At 37.9% G+C, this 20857-nt stretch overlaps 1 protein-coding gene and 1 long non-coding RNA gene across 3 annotated transcripts in view; one reads left to right on the top strand and one right to left on the bottom strand.

Moving 5' to 3' along the window:
- LOC140234277 (CDK5 and ABL1 enzyme substrate 2-like) overlaps positions 1–20857 on the bottom strand; it is a 32771-nt gene that overhangs the window by 8275 nt on the left and 3639 nt on the right. Inside the window, exons 2-5 of the mRNA XM_072314338.1 lie at positions 4050–4274; positions 3225–3311; positions 1582–1705; positions 118–280 (exon numbers count right to left, since the gene is read on the bottom strand). Coding sequence (XP_072170439.1) covers positions 118–280; positions 1582–1705; positions 3225–3311; positions 4050–4274 — 599 coding nt within the window. The remainder of the gene's footprint in view (positions 1–117; positions 281–1581; positions 1706–3224; positions 3312–4049; positions 4275–20857) is intronic.
- LOC140234278 (uncharacterized) lies at positions 9334–14199 on the top strand. 2 transcript variants are annotated; one of them, XR_011901610.1, is made up of 4 exons: positions 9334–9560; positions 12035–12104; positions 13284–13401; positions 14069–14199. It is a non-coding gene; the product is annotated as an uncharacterized lncRNA (long non-coding RNA). The 2 variants fall into 2 exon arrangements; XR_011901611.1 differs by lacking the exon at positions 12035–12104.

The raw sequence follows: 20857 nt of genomic DNA, 5'->3' as shown, positions 1-20857 counted from the left end.
GTGATTGGTCTCCTATGTAAGTATATTCTATTCTATGAAGTGACTTTAAAACTACAGATAAATCTAGTCCTCTGGGACTAACATCAATGGGTTTGCATTTCAGAAAATAATACCCACTTTTATCCCACTGCAAAGGGGAGACATTGCTCATGGTCATTTTGCGAATGGCAGGAGAGTGTGGCGATGAGGATGATAGCTGCTCCATGTCCTGGATGTGTTTGCGGTAGAGGACTAGGCTGAGATCTCGCGTTGGCACCAGAAAGTGACTGAAGGAGACCGTCTGAAGAGAACAACAATATTCAAGGTCTTACAAAAACACACAACTATGTCAAAGAGGGCATCAACTATCGCCCATAATATCTATTTTTTTTTTCATTACCACATCTATCATTTTATCTCTCTTTCCATTAGTTTTTTTCTTTCTTCATCCAGATCCACCATATCTTTCTCTCTCTGTCTTTACATAGCTACCCAGTCAGAAATCCACTCAATCTGCTCTAATGCCCCGCACACACACACACACACACACACACACACACTGATATATTAAACATGTATGTGATTGATTCTCAATTTTGAACACCTTATTCACCTACTTTGTGGGAAACTGTTCCATCCATGTCCCTAAAATGAATGACTTCAGTGTCATAAACATGTGACTATTCAACACATGAAAAACTAAACTCTACAGCAATTAAACACCTTACACAAGATAAACAAATGTCTTGTTCTACCAGCAAATGAACATCAATTAACAGACAAAAAAGGAACATCAAACTATGAGATAAAACTGTCATTCAGTAGCAACTAATGTAGTAGCAGACATAGAAACAAGACAAGGCAAGTGCCATAATGTGTCTCACCCATTCGCGTACAAGAAATTGTACGCGAATGGGATATCACAGATAAAAAAAAAAAGAGAGATATAGCAGATAAAAAAAAAGAGAGATATTACAGATAAAAGAGATATAAAAGGGTAAAAATTTATGGCAAAAAAGAAATGTGCCATAAAAACTTAACATTGGGCCCTTAAAGTTTGTTGACCCCTGCCTGTGACCTTTGACCTTGTGGTGACCATCCAATCCCCAAGGGACATCTACCATCCAAGTTTGGTCACAAATGGAGTTATGGATCAAAAGCTATGACCCATAATAGAAACGCGCCATAAAAGCTTAACATTGGGCCCTAAAGTTCATTGACCCCTGCCTGTGAGCTTTGACCTTGAGGTGACTTCATAATGGTAAAATGTGAAACTTTGTATGACCCCTCTTCCCTCGAAGTTTGGTTGCAATTGAAGCCCAGATTAAAGAGTTATTGAAGTTTTTGTAGCGTTATGGACAGACGACGCACGACGGACGGACAGACGCCGTAGGCGATCCCTTAGTCTCCCCTTACCTCCGGTGGGCTCGACAAAAATTGCATCAGATAGGTAATCTAGCATGACCATAAAATGCGACCTTAAAATGGAAAACATGAACAGCAGTAAGAACAATGGCAACTACAGCAGATAGATAACGGAAAATGTGCAGCATCAAACACGAATGGCTGTGAATGGTGCCGGGTAATGAGAGCTCCACTTACCGTCCCCTCGTCTCCCAACTCCACCCCATCCAGTCTGGCTAGGCAGTCATCACTCTGCACCCTCAAGGGCTTGCTACCCGACGTACGCCTCGACCGGGCAAATGACGAAGACTCAGAATTGCGCCTAAATGAAAGATAGAAGACACTTCAGCTCAAAATAGTGTCTTCCTAACCTATTTCCAAGTGCCCATTGAAGAACAAAACATATCTTTAACCTGTGGTGCACTTCTGCCGATTTGTTACTGCATCATGAACTATGAAAATCTACTCACGAAGACAACTGAATATGAGGTGGAAAAGCAAATCTTTATGAATGCCAGTGTACAGTGAAAATTGTGACATACAGCAGTAAGTATGCAAAAAGAGAAACGAGTGTAATACCATTATCAGAGCAAAATAAATACTTTTTCTTCTTTTGCCAACCTCACATCTGACATGAAAAGTTGTAGCAACCAAAGTCGTGGAATACACCCGTATCTAAGAGGCATGTATTTTGCTAGTTAGCAGGAAACTTATTCACTGTTTAGCTTTAACATCATCTTGGGCAATTTATGTGAAACTGAAATTCCTACAACTTTTCAGGCAGTTCTGTACTTTGTTACATCATATATATTTTCCACATCTCTGGTACTCTATTCATGAATTAATTTCTTCTTCTATCACCCAGCAAGCAACAACAAGAAGAAGAACAAAAATATGATAAAGAAATATTTTTGCATCAGACATTGAAATTGCATACTAAAATCTTTGGGAATATATCTAGTGACATGAAAATTCAATACACAGCAGTTCTCAAATTTGATTGTTCTTGATCAGCGGTAAATGATCTCCTCTCAACCTTTATCATTATAACCAATGAAAATATACCTGCCATAGTGTATAGTTCATAAGTCATAAGGTGTCCAAGTTTGGAATCTGAGTAGTGCACCCTTGAAATGTGATCAAAAACTTACGAGGTTTATCAACTTCTCCACCTTTGCTGTGCTTTGTTTGCCTTCTGGCAAGCAGGATGGAGTGTTTTCATTATGGATTGGCACAAATTGGCACCAACTGTCCATGAACAGAGATTACCTAATAACCTGATACATATGTACAGTGTATAAGCTCCTTTGTGGATCTATTTATTATAAGCTCCCTTGTGGAGACACTTCTTTTGAGCTCCCTCATTGAGACACTTGTTATGAGCTTCCTTGTGGAGACATTTATTAAGAGCTCCCTTGTAAAGAGCACTCATTATAAGCTCTGTCATGGAGACATTATATTGTATATCAAATGTTCGACTGTATAAGATTTATTATGGTCTGATTTACGTCAGTATTGTCTGATTGTCTGGGGCAAATAATTTTTTTTTTCCCCCAACAGGGTTCCATTTTTTTTCTCTCTTCTTTTTCTTTTTAAAACAACAACAACTAATACCTCTAATCCCATTGCATCACCACAGCCTTCCTGTTGAACTAAGATGCAGTGCTAGGCACGAGAGGGCTATCTAGCAATCATCAACTACATGAAGGTCAATATTTGATGAATTATTGTACACTGATAAAAAAAGAAAAGAAAAAGAAAAAAGCTTGGCCAGTTAAGCTATTACAGTGCCTAGGGGCATTAAGGGTCAATATTGGCATCAGTTCAGTTTACAAATTCACCTGTATATTCCGAGCTGGCTTCGTCTTGTGTATGGCAAGAGAGAATACATCACAAATGGAGAATGGCGAGGTGTGACGAGCAACATCCTGGATGGGGAAAAAAGGCACAAAATGTGAGCAGGCAAAAAAAAAAGCTATTCCCATTAACAACTTATATACATTTATTCAGCTGGAAAATACTCCCACATAAAAACAACATGCTATCAAACAATGAAAAGTGTGTCGATGTAGGGCAATCTGTCAATCAATGGCAATGAAAAGAACATGCAGTCTTTGTTTCAAGCAGAGGCCCTGAACAATTTGTTTGTCTCTCAAAACACAGTCACTGATGCCTGATTAGAACTAAATGGTTAGTACAGTCAACCTTGCATACGTTGAATCCAGAGGGAGCAGACAAAATCCTTCGACTAACACAATAGAATCAGCACATATTTACCCAGTTGGGGTGGAATTTTTCTCTGAATAGCCAACTTGCGTTGATGACAGTTTACACGCATCATTTGTCATAAATTTCATAAACTTCCATTTCTCTTTCTTCTTTCGTCTGTTTTAACAGAAAACAAAAACCAAAAATCTTTTGAATCTCAAACACAACATGACAGGAAACCCTGCCATTTCTTTAGCAAGACGTGTAACTGCTAATCTAATCTGCATTCCTTTGTATTATTTTGGCTTCAAAGAGTCCTCCCACAGAAAATTCAACATTTGTTGGAAAACGAAAATTGAGCCTTGCTGGACAATAACTTACACCCACCATATGTGATGGGCTCTTGCTGGCATAGTCTACTGACACACCATGCATTGTGAGAAAGTGGATACCGGTACCTTTCGTTCCGGCACACACGCAGGCGATAAGACCTCGCCACTGGAATCATGAAGCCCACAGGAGGCGTTCGCTCCTTTGGCGACTCTACATGACACATGGCATGCGAGGGCAGCATACAGGTTTCACTCTCCGTCACCTGGGACAGTGACCCAGAGAAATCCGCCGACTGCTGGTGGTGAAAGAGACGGCGTTTGGAGTGCTCACTGTATGACCCTGAGAAACTCCTGTAGTTGTTTTCCATGTAAGTCAAAAAATAATGAAGAGTGTTATTTACATTAGTGTCATGAAAAATAAAACAAAACATAACTCACAACAAGCATAAGTTCCAATTCACTTGTCTGAGTAATGAAGGCATTTGCATGATATCAAGTGTTTTAGTAAAACTAGAAATATCACTTAAGGTGATTAATACCCCCGCCCCGTGACGACAGTCTTACCCAAGGAATGATCTTTCCTTGATCTTCTGCCATTTAAATGCCGTTACCATGGCTACGCAGCTTCCGACACGTCTGAAAAAAATGTCTTGCACATCTTCCCATCAAGACTATTGTGTGTGCCACATTTCATAAGCTTTTGTCAAAAACTGAGGAAGCAGTTCAATCCACAAGATCTTTCCTTGATCTTCCGCCATTAATATGCCGTTACCATGGCAACGCAGCTTCCGACACGTCCAAAAAATATGTCTTGCACATCTTCCCACCAAGACCAATGTGTGTGCCACATTTCATGAGCTTCAGTCGAATACAGAGGAAGTAGTTCAATCCGCAAGATCTTTCCTTGATCTTCTGCCATTTATATGCCGTTAATATGGCAACGCAGCTTCCGACACCTCCGAAAAATATGTCTTCCACATCTTCCCACCAAGATCAAGGTGTGTGCCACATTTCATTTAAGCTTTGGTCAAAAAACTGAGGAAGTAGTTAAATCCGCAAGATCTTTCCTTGATCTTCTGCCATTAATATGCCGTTACCATGGCAACGTACTTTTGGGTACTGTCAAAAAATGCGTCTTGCACATCTACAACCAAAGGCACACATCTGTACCAAGTTTCATGGAAATTGGGCAAAAACTGAGGAAGTACTTTGCAACACAAAATTTTCCATCATTTTGGCTCATAATATGTGAGCTGTTACCATGGCAACATACTTTTTATCACTGTCAAGAAATGTGTCATGCTGACCTATATCCTAAGACAAACATTCAATATGAATTCCATGAGAATTGGAAAACACTGATGAAGCAGTTTTGCCATGAAGCATTTTGCCCTATATTTTACCAATAACATGCCGTTACCATGGCAACGCACTTTTTGCCACTGCGGAAATATGTGTCTTGCACATTAACATATTCAGATGAACATCTAATTTCATAAAAATTGATCAAAAACTGTGGGAGGAGTTCGCGACGCAAGATTTGTACCCATTTTTGCCCATAATATGCCGTTACCATGGCAACATACTTTTGGGTAGTGTCAAAAAATACGTCTTGCACATCTACAACCCAAGGCACACATCTGTGCCAAGTTTTATGGGAATCGGTTGAAAACTGAGGAAGTAGTTCGCGACGCAAAATTTGCAACGGACCGACCGCCCGCCCGCTGATTCCTATATACCCCCTTCAAACTTCGTTTGGCGGGGGTATAAAAAGATGGTTCTTTAAATAGCATATTGTTTCTTTGCTACCATCCAATTTTTCGTAAGAGGAAAATTTCAAAAGTTAGAACGATTATGGCACGCCAGAAGGGAATCAAATAATTATGTTCGACACCAACTAAAAAACCATTTCATCAATTTAAATTTCATTCCACAAAAATATGTTCGATAAAATATATATTTCATAAAATATATATTCAAACAAAATATATATTTGACAAGAAAATATGAAGGTTTGACCGAAATATATTCGACAAAATATATATTTGACAAAAATATATATGTTTCACCAAAAATATATTTCACAAAAATATATTTGATCAAAAATATATTTGACACAAACTATGTTTGACCCAAAATATATTTGACAAAAAATATATTTGATCAAAAATCATATTTGACCAAAATATATTCGACAAAAAATATATATATTTCACCAAAAATATATTAGACCCAAAATATATTTGACATGGCGTTCTATACTTACGACAAGAAATCATTCGATGAACAAAAAACCATTCGATGAACAAAAAATCATTCCATGAAAATAAAAAGTCATTTGATGACAATACAGCGCAGCGCAAGCTTACACTGCACGCGTGTCGTTGCGTGTACACTGTGGTATACACCATCAATCTGCAAATTGCTTGCGCATGCACATCCGCGCGCGCTTGCTAGCCCCTATACCGTACCGTGCGGTGAGAGCTAGACGCTCGCGTGGTACGCGCGCTATTATACAAAGCATTAGTGATTTCGATGTCTGTCTCTTCTGAAAGTGGGAGTAGGAACGATCTCGATGGCGTTATGCAAGAGATTCAGCTCCGCCATTGCCAGTGAGATGACGAGCGCGAGAACGATCGGGATCAGGTCGCCCGGTCGTGGACATACTTGGAGACTAAGTTAGCACCAGCAGAGCAACATCAGCGGTAACCGCAGCAGCGACCCCAACACGTTACTGGTACAGCGCCCGGCCGCCCCGGGCGGGGGTTACATCAGCGGCAGCGTTTACGAATAGCCTGACCAGACGGAGGTACGCTGTGCGAATATCCTACGTACAGCGACTGGGCTGTGTATAGTTACGGCAGCGCCTGCCATGACGATCCGGTCTCCAACCCAAACATCAAGCAGGCCAAGGGCAAGACCACAGCCTGAGGCTGTAAATAGGCTCAGGCTCAACCACCGGCACCGCACCGGCACTACGGATACGGGCTCGCTCAGCCTCAGCAACCCCAGGTTGGTAAACTGTCGTAGACCGATGAGATCTGTATCTGTATGGTTTAGTCAGCAAAATGTCCAGGAAGACATATCCACGCTAACTTGTAGAGGAGCACTACGTGTGGACAGAGCGCGACCATTGAAATTTGTCTGAGATCTGTCTCTTCTCGTTGCCGTCGGTCATGGGCTTCTTAGAGACAGATTCCGGCGGTAGTAAATGGTAATGCAGTAGGCCTATTGGCAGTAAGCCAATATCGTATCTAAGAGGCAAGAAGATATACCTCAAATTTCACTCTACCAAATTCCACCAAAATTTCAGGGATTCCTTAGTATCTCATTTCCAGTCACTCACATAAATTTGAATTAAATGAGACATGGGGAAGCATTGAATTCAACGTTGACTTAGTTGTGGTTGTTTCTGCTCGCGCTCACAGCTTACGCTGTCTAATGTTAACGTTACACATTACGGTGGGTTTTTAAATAAGGGGGACCATCACAGACATAAAAAACAAGGTTATATGCCTTCTAACCATATTGCTAACCTGGAGTAATGTGTAACTCATCATGAAATATAGATTGCTAGTTGTTCTCCCCCCCCCCCATGAGACTAACAATTAGAGTTACTGTCACACAGGTCAGTATCATTACAACAGCGCGTTGCTGACTGCAGTTATTCACGCGATCACGATTACTCTCCACAGGCATTCATTGTCGGCAGGTAGTTCGCCGTACAGGAGGAAAAGAATATGAAGTTTCCGTGACAACCTGAGGACATACGTTGATGCAGCAGGAAGAGATGATGGATGTGTGAGGTAAGACATCGTGTCCTCATTGCTAGATTCCCACTGGTGTGATATTTTGAATGGAAAGTGCTTCAGTAATATTATACCAATCACAGACTGAGGAAAATTGACTTTATTTCTTTTTTTTTTCTTCTATGAATGTGATGTTTCTTATGGAAAGTTATGAGATTGAATAAGCTGAATGAACAATTCTCAGAGGATATAGATATGTGATATAAACAGCCATCCCTATCTTTCAACAGAGCAGAATTCTGGATGCCTAATCCAGTCAAGTACTAACTTAGTCAAGTACTTGTACTGTTTGAAAATTGTTGTTCAAATTTTACCTCTTTATTGTTATTTATTTTTGTGTGTGTGCGTGTGTGTGTGTGTGTGTGTGTGTTGAAACTAAAGTTTCAAAGATAAAGTTAGGAAGTCAAGACTTTATGCCCCATTGTGAATGTTTTTTACTTTTGTGATAAACTTGGAATATAGTGATTTGGTGTGTTTTTTCAAAGCTAGTAATATTAGGAATAATAAAGTAGTGATGGTAGTGATCATAGTAAAATTTTCATGATGAATTATCACTGTTGTTATTACTTGAATAATGAAAATGATGTTTCTAGTCATGATTATCATCATCATCATCATCATCATTTATCATTGCTTTCCCCCTTGCAGAATTACAATATATATGCCTCTAAATATATTGTAGGCAAACTGTAATAGCAGTACCTAGAGAAACCTGAAACAAGTACCGGTACATCAATATGGTACTAATTGGAAACATTTCAGTTCATCTTTTCAACATCAAGTTTATTATATGTTGATAAAATTATGTTCCAAAAGGTATACAGTATTTACCCAGTAATGTCATGCATTGTATTTCTGTTGTTTCCACTAATACACAATGGCAGCTACAGTGTGAGAATGTTTGAGGCCATGAGGGGACCTGTAACTATGCCGTCTACGAGATCTGGGAAACAGAAGAGGACTGGAAGATGTGGAGTCACTTTGTGTTGATCTCTATTGATCCAGTGATGGTTTTGCCGAGGTTTGACACTGTAGCTCCTTATTATAAAGCATAGATTATTAAGTTCAGAAGAAAATCAAGCAAACAATTCCATACTTCTTCAAATTCATGAAATTCTTCCGTCGAGATGTTTTCATTGCGACTGATTGACAAATTGCCCCACATCGACGTAAATAAGCACTGAATTGACCAGTGTTTTAGTAGTAGCCATGATATTTACGTCGATGTGGGGCAATTTGTCAATCAGTCGCAATGAAAACATCTCGACGGAAGAATTTCATGAATTTGAATAACAAAGCAGTACCCGCTGCATGCTATAAGGATTAGAACCAACACTTGCTGTCGGGCGAAAGCTCGGTGGTCTAGTGGAGATGACGCCTGTCCGGTGATCAGGAGGTCATAGGTTCGAATCCTGCTCGAATATGTACGCCCATGATCTTTTATCATGGCTACTACTAAAACACTGATCAATTCAGTGCTTATTTACGTCGATGTGGGGCAATTTGTCAATCAGTCGCAATTCCATACTTCATTTGTCAGAATAAATTGTGCAGTATTAAAAGAAAAAAAAAAGTGTCTTGTTCAGAATGTGTTCACTGTTATTGTAGTTTGTGTTTATTTGTTTGTTTGGTGGGTCATAGGATTTCTGTACCAGATGTAATTGCTTATGATTTGTGGTATTTTGTAGTACATGTATCATGTTCTTTGTTGATAAGCTTGTCTTGTATTCTTTCAGGAACTTTGCTGGTGCCAAGTCAAAGTCTTTCCGTCGAGAGAATGTGGATCTTTTGGACAAACCAGAGCAGCTGTCTTCAATGGCTATACCAGGTGAGAGTCATGTTACCCCAGTGATAGCTGGAGTCCAATTCCAGAGTGGTTAACCCTGACTTTAACTAGTGGGGAAATTCTGTTTAATCAACATATTGCTTACAGGAGCCATGCTTGTGCTGCGATAACTATTTTATCAGAGGATCCTGATCAGTGTATATCAAAATTTTACGACCCTCATAAAGGTATTTACATCAATCAGCTAATCTTTGAGGAGTTGTAGATTCAGAAAGAAATGAAGACAGGATACTGTAAAGATTTTTGTTTCAAAAAGTAGATTCTAGAGTATCTATCTTGTGTTGCAATAATCAAAAGTGCACACCCAATTCTTAACTAGAAATGTCGCTTTGGCGACTGGTATGCCTCCGCCATAATGCATGATTTTCCCAATAGGTCTAGATAGTAGATGTGGACACTGTGTGATTACATTTTCACAAAATTGGCAAAATATTGGAATGACAAGTTTGTCACACATGTGTTGAATGTTCACCTTCCTTGACGTAGGTTTAATTGGATGAATAGGAGAGCATGTATCTAGGGATTTAAAGACTTTAACTTGACTTTGACCCATTCATACATTTAGGCATTGAGTAATTTTCAAGGTACAGGTGTGGAGAAAAAGTGCAATTTCTGAATTGAATAGTAAATTGTTACCATTTTCATGTGGCCCTTGACCCTAAAATTCATAAGATAATTACTTTCAGGTAGAACATGCATAATATGTACTAAGTTTCAAGGTAACTTGAGCCACTTCCGAGATATGGAGGAAAAAGTTAGTTCAGCACTTTCACTTGATCTTTGACCTTTTGACCTTTGAGGCAAAAAGAGAAAAAAAAAACTTTCCAGAGAATTTCTATTAGGTTACACACGAATACACCAAGTGTAAAAAAATAACCCTGCTGGCATTGCATAAATATGAGGGTAATAGTAACATTTTGAAGTCTTGCACTTGACCTTTGACCCTTGACCTTTGACCCCATGAACCCTACATTCTCTAGATAATCACTTCCAGTCAGTACATGTATATACTATGTTCCATGAAGATACCTTGAAAAATTTTCCAAGGTACGGAGAAAAAAAAAAGAAGTTTTAATATTTTTACTTGACCTTTTGACCTTTGACCTTTGACCTCATGACCCAAACTTTCACCAGAGAATCTTAATTGGGTAATACATGTATACACTAAGTTTCAAGAAAATCTCTTCAGGCAATCAATAGATATGGTGGAAATAGTGAAATTTTATGTATTTGACCCTGACCTTTTGACCTTTGACCTTTGATCTCATGACCCAAACTTTCACCAGAGAATCTTAATTGGGTAAAACATGTATACACTAAGTTTCAAGAAAATATCTTCAGGCATTCAATAGATATGGTGGAAATAGTGAAATTTTATGTATTTGACCTTGACCTTTTGACCTTTGACCTTGAGCATGTGCACCCAAAAGTTGATAGGCACAACTTCACCCCCTAATACACATACATGCCAAGTTTCATTAGGATACCTCAACATGTTTCGATAGTTACCTTGTCCACAAAATTCATTACGGACGGACGGAAGGACGGACGGACGGACGGACGGAAGGACGGACGGACGGACGGACGGACGGACGGACGGACGGACGGACGGACGGACAACCCGAAAACATAATGCCTCCGGCACCACTTCGTGGCGGAGGCATAACAATCTCTATTCTCTACTTACACAAAATGTTGTTCTTACACCCCAATGGAAGTAGTTTTGTGCATACTGTAAAGCAAGAAATATTTGCAGTGTGAAATTTTCTTGAATCACAGCTGACAGCCTTTTTTTTCTTTTTTTTTATGCCTCCGCCACGAAGTGGTGCCGGAGGCATTATGTTTTCGGGTTGTCCGTCCGTCCGTCCTTCCGTCCGTAGTGAATTTTGTGGACAGCGTAACTAAAAAACGTTTTGAGGTATCCTAATGAAACTTGGCATGTATGTGTATTAGGGGGTGAAGTTGTGCCTATCAACTTTTGGGTGCACATGCTCAAGATCAAAGGTCAAAAGGTCAAGGTCAAATACGTAAAATTTCACTATTTCCACCATATCTATGCAATGCCTGAAGATATTTTCTTAAAACTTGGTGTATACATGTATTACCCAATTAAGATTCTCTGGTGGAAGTTTTGGGTCATGAGGTCAAAGGTCAAAGGTCAAAAGGTCAAGTAACAATATTTTTTTGTCCGTAACTTGGAAATTGTTCATGGTATCTTCATGGAACATAGCACATATACATGTACTGACTGACAATGATTATCTAGAAAATTTAGGGTTCATGGGGTCAAAGGTCAGGGGCCAAAGAAAAGGGCAACACTTCAACATTTTACTATTTCCCTCATATCTATGCAATGCCAGCGGGATTATTTATTTTTTTTAACACTTGGTGTATGCATGTATAACCTGATAGAGATTCTCTGGAAACTTTTTCTTTTTTTTTTTTTTGCCTTAAAGGTCAAAAGGTCAAAGATCAAGGGAAAGTGCTGAACTAACTTTTTCCTCCATATCTCAGAAGTGGCTCAAGGTATCTTGAAACTTTCTACATATTTATGCATGTTCTGCCTGACAGTGATTATCCTATGAATTTTACGGTCAAAGGCCAGATGAAAATGGTAACAATGTACTTTTCAATACAGAAATTGCACTTTTTCTCCATACCTTGAAAAGTACTCAATGCATAAACTTATGAATGTGCAAAGTCAAGTTAAAGTCCTTAAATCCCCAAATCCCCAAATGCATGCTCTCCTATTCATCCAATTAAACTTAGGTCAAGGAAGGTGAATATTCAACACATTTGTGACAAACTTGTTATTTTAATATTTTGCCAATTGTGTGAAAATGTAATCACACATTGTCCACATGTACAGTAGACCTATTAGGAGAATCATGCATTATGGCGGAGGCATACCAGTCGCCTTAGCGACATTTCTAGTTCAGCATGCCACTTGAATTCAATGCATACAGTGCATACAGTGTAAACAAGAACTTTTGCATGTACATGTATTTTGATTTTGTGACTCTTTGATCTCACAAAATTTGCAAAATTGGAATACAGTGTACACACGAAAATGTTTGGCTTAAAATGGTTCACTATTTTTGCTTCAATTGAGTTCTGCATGCCAGAAACGAAAGATTGTATACTTCATTCCGTTCAAAATAATTGTATGGTGGAATAATTATTCAAATATAGGCATTAAAGACTCTAAACAGTGTTTTCACGGAAGAATTAAAATGGGTTGATGCTTATTCTCCAACAAACGTTATTCATTCATCCATTTCATTCATTCATCTCATTTATTTTCACTTTCATTATTGGTTGACAAAATCTGTATTAAAAACACAAACAAACAAACAAAAATGCACTGTGTCAAATATGATAATGGAGAAATCATGAGAAGCACAACGTAGTCTTATTGAAAATGACCCCTTAATAACAAATATGATGTAAATATGTGTAATCATTTATAATCATTTGTAATTTGATTGAAACAAACATGAATACAAATTGTGATAAGATTATGTATTGATTTCTACTTTGCAAGAAATCAGTTGAAATTTGAATTATTGATGAAAACTTATCCCGTAATGACCAATTTGCATGGACACATTAATGGGTTAAATGCAAAAGTATGAAGTGAAGGATCTATGAAGATAGATTGCAACATATGAGTTTGTTTGTTTGTTTGTTTCTCTGTGTTGGTAGGAGCATAGCTGCCTTGGACCCTGATAGCCCTATCCATCATCATGAGGTTTCCCAACCCACTCAATGCCATGCAGAGCCTTTGGATCAACGTCATCATGGAAGGACCACCTGCTCAAGGGTGAGCCACAATGTGCACACATCAGCAGGTCTGAGAGTATTCTGAAGGGGGAGGGCAATTATGCCGGCAGTGCAGTCATTATTCTGATTCAGTCTAATCAGGCCACTCTGCATAAAGATTCACAATCAATCAATCAGTCAATCAATCAATCAATTAATCAATCAATCAATCAAATTTCTTCAAGCAAATATCTTTGAACCTCATTAAAGCTTTGGTTTCAAAATTTTTCATTTTACCTTTTCATCGGCTAAAGCAGCATCTTAGTGAGTACCATTATAATTCTTCAGTCATGGGGAAAATAATTTTGTAAAAGTAAAAATCAATACCTCTCAAATCAGCAGTGTTTCGAAGTCTCATTTGTATGCCACTCTCCTTCTCTTTGTGACCCTTCTTATTGGAAAGTCTGGACGCCAACTATTTCTACTTTACACATTAATGTTGTTTCCAGAAATCCTTTCTGTCTATATGGCTACAGATTTTATTGTTAATTTGGAAGAAAGGACAAATATATGTTCATTCTTTTAAAAAAAGAAAGAAAGAGTGTGTATACATGTATTATCAAAGATGGATAATGAACAAATACTGACATGAAAAAAAAAAATTGTGCATTCTGTAGTTCACATTACTGTATGATAATGTTTCATTCTCTCCCCACTCCTCTGTCCAGTCTCGGAGTGGAGCCATTGGACAAGGATGTAATAAGGAAGCCTCCTCGTTAGGTTCGTGACCCCATGATCACCAGACCTCTTCTTATTTATGTAGTCATGTCTGCCCTCATCATCGTCTTGGGAATCCTCTGGGTCTTCTGGAGAGAGGTTAGTGCTCCCTTTATTGTCCATGACTGTACACACATTTCTATTAATATTGGTCAAGTTCTTCCTTTACATAATTGTAATATTATGCCCTTGCTACATTGTGCCGAGTGATAACATTAGTGCATTTAGCAAGCTATCTTCTGTCAGATGCTTTGTCATGCGGATTGTAATATTAGATAATGATGCATGTATTGATTTGATTAGATTTATCCATTGTCTTTATAGATACTTGGCTGTGTATATTAGTACATGCAGTAGCAGCATTCATCTTCACATTCAGTATGCAATGAATTGTTTTGCTCCATGAAGCCTTTTCAGAGTATAAGGACAAGCATGATACTATCTTGAGCTGGGATTTATCAACTTGTGCCTGTCAAGCAGTCCAGATGGCACTGTAATAATGACTGCTCCTCTCGATTAGATGCAATCCTGCCTCAGCCTTCTCTGTGTCAGACAAAGTCATAAAAAGACGTGTAGCATACATGTATGACTACAAGTCCATACATACTGTCTGATGCACCACTGGTGATGAAATTACTCAATTGTGTACAGACTTTGTCAGTACGTTTCAACATAAAGTAATGAGTGATAATTTTGATAAGTAATGTTGTCAAACATGCAGATCATGCCTTGGTTAGCTGTCCTTCAAGATGTAACTGATGTTGGTTATCTACTTCCCACCACTACAGGAAATATTCCAGATGGAAGCACTGTCAGTATAAGGTGAGTGTGGCATGAACTTCCCTCCCCTTCTCCCATCCCACTGGTGTATTCGCACACTTTTGCCATGTTATTGTTGAAACCAAGGGCCGTCATTTAAATATCACAGGCTAATTGTTAATTGTACACATTGTAAAACTATTGCCCATTGTACGCTAATGTGTACAAATGTGTCCTTTAAAAGCAAAAAAATTGAATGAGTTAACTATGTGTAAAACATCTGTCATGATTGTACTTCTTCACAACTAAGCCGCAGCGCTTCTGTAGGATTTCTTGTATTCTGCTCTGCTTCATGTTTTGAGAAAATTAGAGGTTTCTTATACTTTTTTTCACTTTATAAGATATTTGTAGGAAAATAATGCTATATATTTGGTTTCATAGGCTGCTGACTGGATGGTATAATTGACTAATTTAATGTCTAATGCACTACAATGACTTCCATGTCTGTTTAATTAGAGGGGCAATCAGGCACAGTTTTACTCTTTTCCATAGAACTCCTTTTAATGACTTACTCTCGATTGACTGATTTTTGTTGCTCATTTCAGATATCTGTTTCTTGGTGATGCTGACTTCCTCTGTCTTAGTTGTGCCGGAGATTAAAAGTAGGGTCATCGGCGGTTGAGTCGGCGTCACATCATCAAGCAACTGTGTGATTTTGAACTTGTTTGACCCGACGATGGTCTCATTGATACTTGGCAGGAATCTTATGTGGTTTTGCAGTATTTCTGACGCATTCAATCTGTCAAAATCATCATACATGTACTGGTGCATGGACATTTGTTTGGTTGGGTATACTCAGTGAAAGTCATTAATAAGTGAAGACTGTGTACAATTGTACCTGCTACCTGTATTTTAGGTGTAAAACTCATATTTAACGAAACCCCATTCGATAGAGAGGGTCTGTTGCATCCAAAAATTTGTTATATAACCAGTTTAAAAGCCGTCACGACATACCGGTCAGAAATTCCTTGGCTAAATCACCCAGCGCCACTGACAAATCGATTCTCTGAAAAATACTAAATAAAATCTTCGAACCGGACTTATCAGTCGCCAACACGCTGTACTGCACGGCCATTTTCCGACACCAGGTGTTGTTGTTGTTGTTGTTGTTTTTGATAATTCGCAAACCCGTATCGTGCCCTCTCTCAGTAAAAACGATGTATTTCCTTTTTTTTGTGTGTGAAAAGTTCAGGGTCGGGGGGTTTTCTAGGGTCGGGCGGGTTACGCCAATACAATGATTTTTTTTTTTTTTTTTTCCTTATGGAAGTGTTCCTGTTTGCACAAGGTTTTATATTTAAGTGTTTCTCATGGTTCTTATAATGGGCATTTACTTTAAACAATTATGACTGATAATGGTTTTTATTGATGATGAAGGTTGCCAGTATTGAGTAATGCATTTATATTTAGTTCATTTCTTGAATCTGTAGCATTTGATTTCATGTATTTGAAATTTTGCAATTGGTACATGAATGCCAACTCTTTCATCTGCACTATTGCAGTCTTTCAGCAGTTACAGATTTGTATGATGATAAGATGACAAGAACATTTTAATGTGTAATGCTGCTTAAAGGGACAAAACAAATCATGCCCCTATGAAATTGAATTCAGGTTAGTTCTCTCCCTCCCCTTTCCCAGGTAAACATACAGATTTCATAGTTGTGATGACATTCTCTGTCAGAATCGTCTTTGATATATTTGCAACTTATATAGCACTGGTTACTCAGAGGGATACCAATACCAATGTCAACCCATCACTCTCAGTCAAGCCATTTTTTTTTTTTTTTTTTTTTGGTTGATAGCTGATGATGTTAGGGGAAGGCGAAAGATTGATTATATGGCTCATTGCCAATCATTCCAATGTCTAATCCACTCAATGTGTTTATGTCACATCCTCAGTCATCATGACATCATAATAATGTTTGTATTATTTTTATGACAATATTACATCCCTATCACATCGCCAGCTCATTATCAACATGACATCCTCACATCATCATTAGATTATCATGACAGAATCCTGATAGCTGAATTACATTCATGAATGTGAACAGGAACCACAAGGAGAACAGTGCAAAGATCACTAAAGTGGCTACCCTCTATGAATAAGACTAAATCATCATCATCATCGTCATTGTCATCAAGACATAATTCTTATACCTTTATAACATCATAGCATCATTCTCACATTATTGTGATATCATCACCAAACACTGTGACATCATCATGACACTAATGTGACATCACATCATTTTCCTATCATTCTTCATATTGTCCCTAAACCGTGACATCATCCTGCCATTAACCTTCCATCGCTTTCCTTTTACCCACTCCAATGAATAGCACTTTTAATGGGATAGAGATTTTATAGTCTCTATGCAAGGGGTAAACCCATTTTATCCTCTTTATTATGAGCAGGTCTAGCTCTGTAAGAATATTGGATATCACCTTGCTCAGTACAAAAATACTGTGGTGTTTCCTCAGTATTCATGACTCTTTAAATTGCCAGAGGTTACAATGTAAATATCTCGAAATACTGCACCATTTAACTTTGAATGAAATTTTATGATAGATTAATTTGATCACTGTGGTCCAATTGAAATGTACTTACATTGTCAGATTACATGATATGAGCTGAAGGACCCCTGACTGTAAACTATAAACTGCCATATGTAGATTGTTGGAAACAGTAAGATTTACAGTGGAAAGGCAGGATTTACATCCTGGTGTTGGGAAGAAAAATCCACATTCAGTTTTTCACATTGGCTGTGATAATGCTGGAAGAGCATAAACAGAATTGATAGTGTTTAGCTCTCAGTCTTCTAAAGTTCTAGTGGGTTTTCCTTAGTTCAAAAATGTGATTTAGTCCACATTGTGAACAAAGTTCCTTCATAGGTGTGTGAGTTTTTATTGTGTGTCTGTCTGTTTGTCAGTGTTGTTGAGTGTATATGAATCTTTCTTTTGGATTCAGAAATTATTCGTAAATGTAAAAATTATCGTCTTATCAAGGAGGTACTAGTACCTCCTTGGTCTTATAAAGTTTTTATTTTTCAATTACTTAGCAATGTACAATCCATACAGGAGTGCCTCTCTTGATCATGTTTTCCAGCTTATCTGAGATTCTAATATTAAAGACTTCCTACAGCAAGTGTAATTGTGTGGTATCTCTAGACTGATGAATATCTGCATAGTTCTATTTGTCTCAGAGTTAATTTTAAAGGGATGTTGACTTCAATCCTGTTTATTTAAGTGATCAATGTGAAATAGTTTTGTTTATTGACAAAGTTGAACAAAGTTGCTTACAATATACACTGGAACTGGAAATACAAATGAAGTCAGTGACACGATGGGTGCATCTGTTTTACACTCCACATCTTTATTAAAGTTGTACATACAGAATAATATACTAGTATGTGGTAACAGTTCAGCATTGATGTTCATAAGGCCTTGTGTGTAGTCTTGACTTTCAGACCCACCTTATCTTTGACACAGTTGTAGTCTGTATCATGTTAACTCTGATTGTTTGTAGGTTGTTTTCACAGTGAAGTACACAGCAGGATCCTGTATAAACTATTGATGTGCAGTAGTCATACTCAGAGAATGGGACTTCATTGGATGATACAATACTTTACATTGATGATCTTTGTCCTGTAATGGCGGCTGACAGTAGACTGGTATAAGCCAAGTTTTCATGTTAATAAGAATTTTATTATGTGTTCAGTGCCTTCAAAGATCAGTGTACATGTACCACTTGCGAGTAAGAATCTTTATGTCTGGAGGTGCTTCAAGTCTGGCTTAACAGAGTTTCCTCTTTTGCCAATTGAGAACCAGTCGGAGTATACTAGGGCAGGTGTCTATGGGAAATGCTTGTTGTCGCAAAATCAGTCAGTCCTCATTGGGTTAAGGCTAACTTGTGTCATAAGCAAATTTCTGCCCCCTCTGATTGAAACAGGTTTACAGTATACAGCATAATTTCAGAGCAGAAGCATTGTACTTGCCATTCAAAATTAGCATTCATTAATTATTGTGAGACTGAAATGAAATGAATTTGAAAAATATAGAAAAAAAAAAAGATATGTGACAAGGCATGTACATTTGTGCCAATTGCCTCATTTAGATTGTAGAAGATTGGAATTTGATTTCATGAATTTGAAAGATTGGAATTTGTGACACCTTGACTGTGGCATTAAGCTGGCAATGCCAGAGAAGCTTCAACCACATGACATGTAAGAAATATGATTGAAGCTTGGAAGTTAAGGGATCTGTTTTTGATAGAAAAGAAAGATCCCTTCTGAAATGAATCAAACCTGCATTAATTACTTGCGACTTTTCAAAGTGTAATATTTCAAATATTGACTGGATGTGCCATGCCTACGAGCCCCCTACATGTTACATTGTAAGTGGATCAGTGTTGTAATTGTTGAAGTGCTTCAAGTCTTTTTTGAAAAGGCACTATATACTGTAATTATTGGTTATCATATGTTATTATGTTTTATCTGTGAGTGTCTGATGAAGAAAATGTATATTTCAATGTTTCAACAGGAGAAATATGGGGGTTATTTCAGTGCAAATTGTAATCTGCGATGCAACTTTTACAACATAACGGTAAGCATACAAATTTTACATGGTAATACATGTACTCAGTAATATTCAGATCTTACTCAGTAACATGAAATAACAATGCCATAATGTTAGAAATACTGCCTGCTGGCTCATCTGTGAAATAAGTTCAGCCTCTGAAATCTTGTTACTTCTGGCCATAAGTGGGCGATTCATGACAGGAAACAATTTATCCCCCAAAACTGTGTGGCCTACAGGTGACATCTCTTGGGTCTGTTGTGAATGGAAAATATGGACTGATAACAAAGGGACTGTACCCAAACTACTGTGAAAGCAGTGTGGTTCAGAGCTCTTTAGTAGGTTGTGTGGAATACATACAACAGCAGTGCGAGCTGTCTTGTTGAATAATGGCAAGCCAATTTGAATATACAGTGTTATTTACATAAACTTTGTATTTCTTTTATGTCCAGAATTGTTAATGACTGCAATTAAATTTCCATCTTGTGATTGGTATGGCACGAATATCTTTCCTTGTTAACTTGGCATACAAAGTGAAAGGAGTGATTGAATGCGTGAGTGGATGAATGATACACAAGATAAATTTATGACTGAAAAAGTGAGATAGTTACTACATACATCATATAGCTGTGTACACAACTGAATGACGCCATCCCACAAACTGTAAGTTTTCTATATATATTGTAAGTTGTGCAACTGGAAACAACCAGTTCATTGTGAATGGGCAAATTAGTTTACTGCTGCTCAGAAGAGTACAGTACAGATGTATATGCTCCAGGTGAATGACTGCAAAATTAGAGGTTTTGGTGTTTGTTTGTTTTTTTCATACAAGATGCAGTGCAACATACTACTAGTACTCGAGGAATAATAACAGTGTTGAAAGTATGGAGACCTATAAGTGAACAAACCATAAGAGCAATCAAATGAAAACACACACACACACACCCCCTCACATACAAAAAAAAAAAAAAAAACTTGGCACATAATAGCATATATGTGTTCCTTTTCAATCCATGACTATGATTGTGATGAAATTAGTGTATCATCCTTGCAAGTTTTATAACATGGATTCTATATTTGTATCCAGTTTTATTCATTCTTTGATAACTGCTGCAAAAGTTCCAACACAAATGAAAATACTGTCAACCTTGCTTAAGCTGGCCTCGCATAAGTCAAATAATCACCCAAGTCAAAGGTCCTTTTCAAGTCCTCTTCTCTTTATACCGGTACATTCTATTAATTTTAATCCCTCATTAGTTGAATTTTCTCTGATCGAAGCTATTTCTTCAGTCCAAATAGATTCAACATGGGCAAGGTTGACTGTAGTTCAATTCCTTCAACATATT

Source organism: Diadema setosum, chromosome 10 (genome assembly GCF_964275005.1).
Source record: "Diadema setosum chromosome 10, eeDiaSeto1, whole genome shotgun sequence".
NCBI lineage: Eukaryota > Metazoa > Echinodermata > Echinoidea > Diadematoida > Diadematidae > Diadema > Diadema setosum.
Note: the sequence above shows the minus strand (reverse complement) of the source record. Positions and strands in the feature narration are given on the sequence as shown.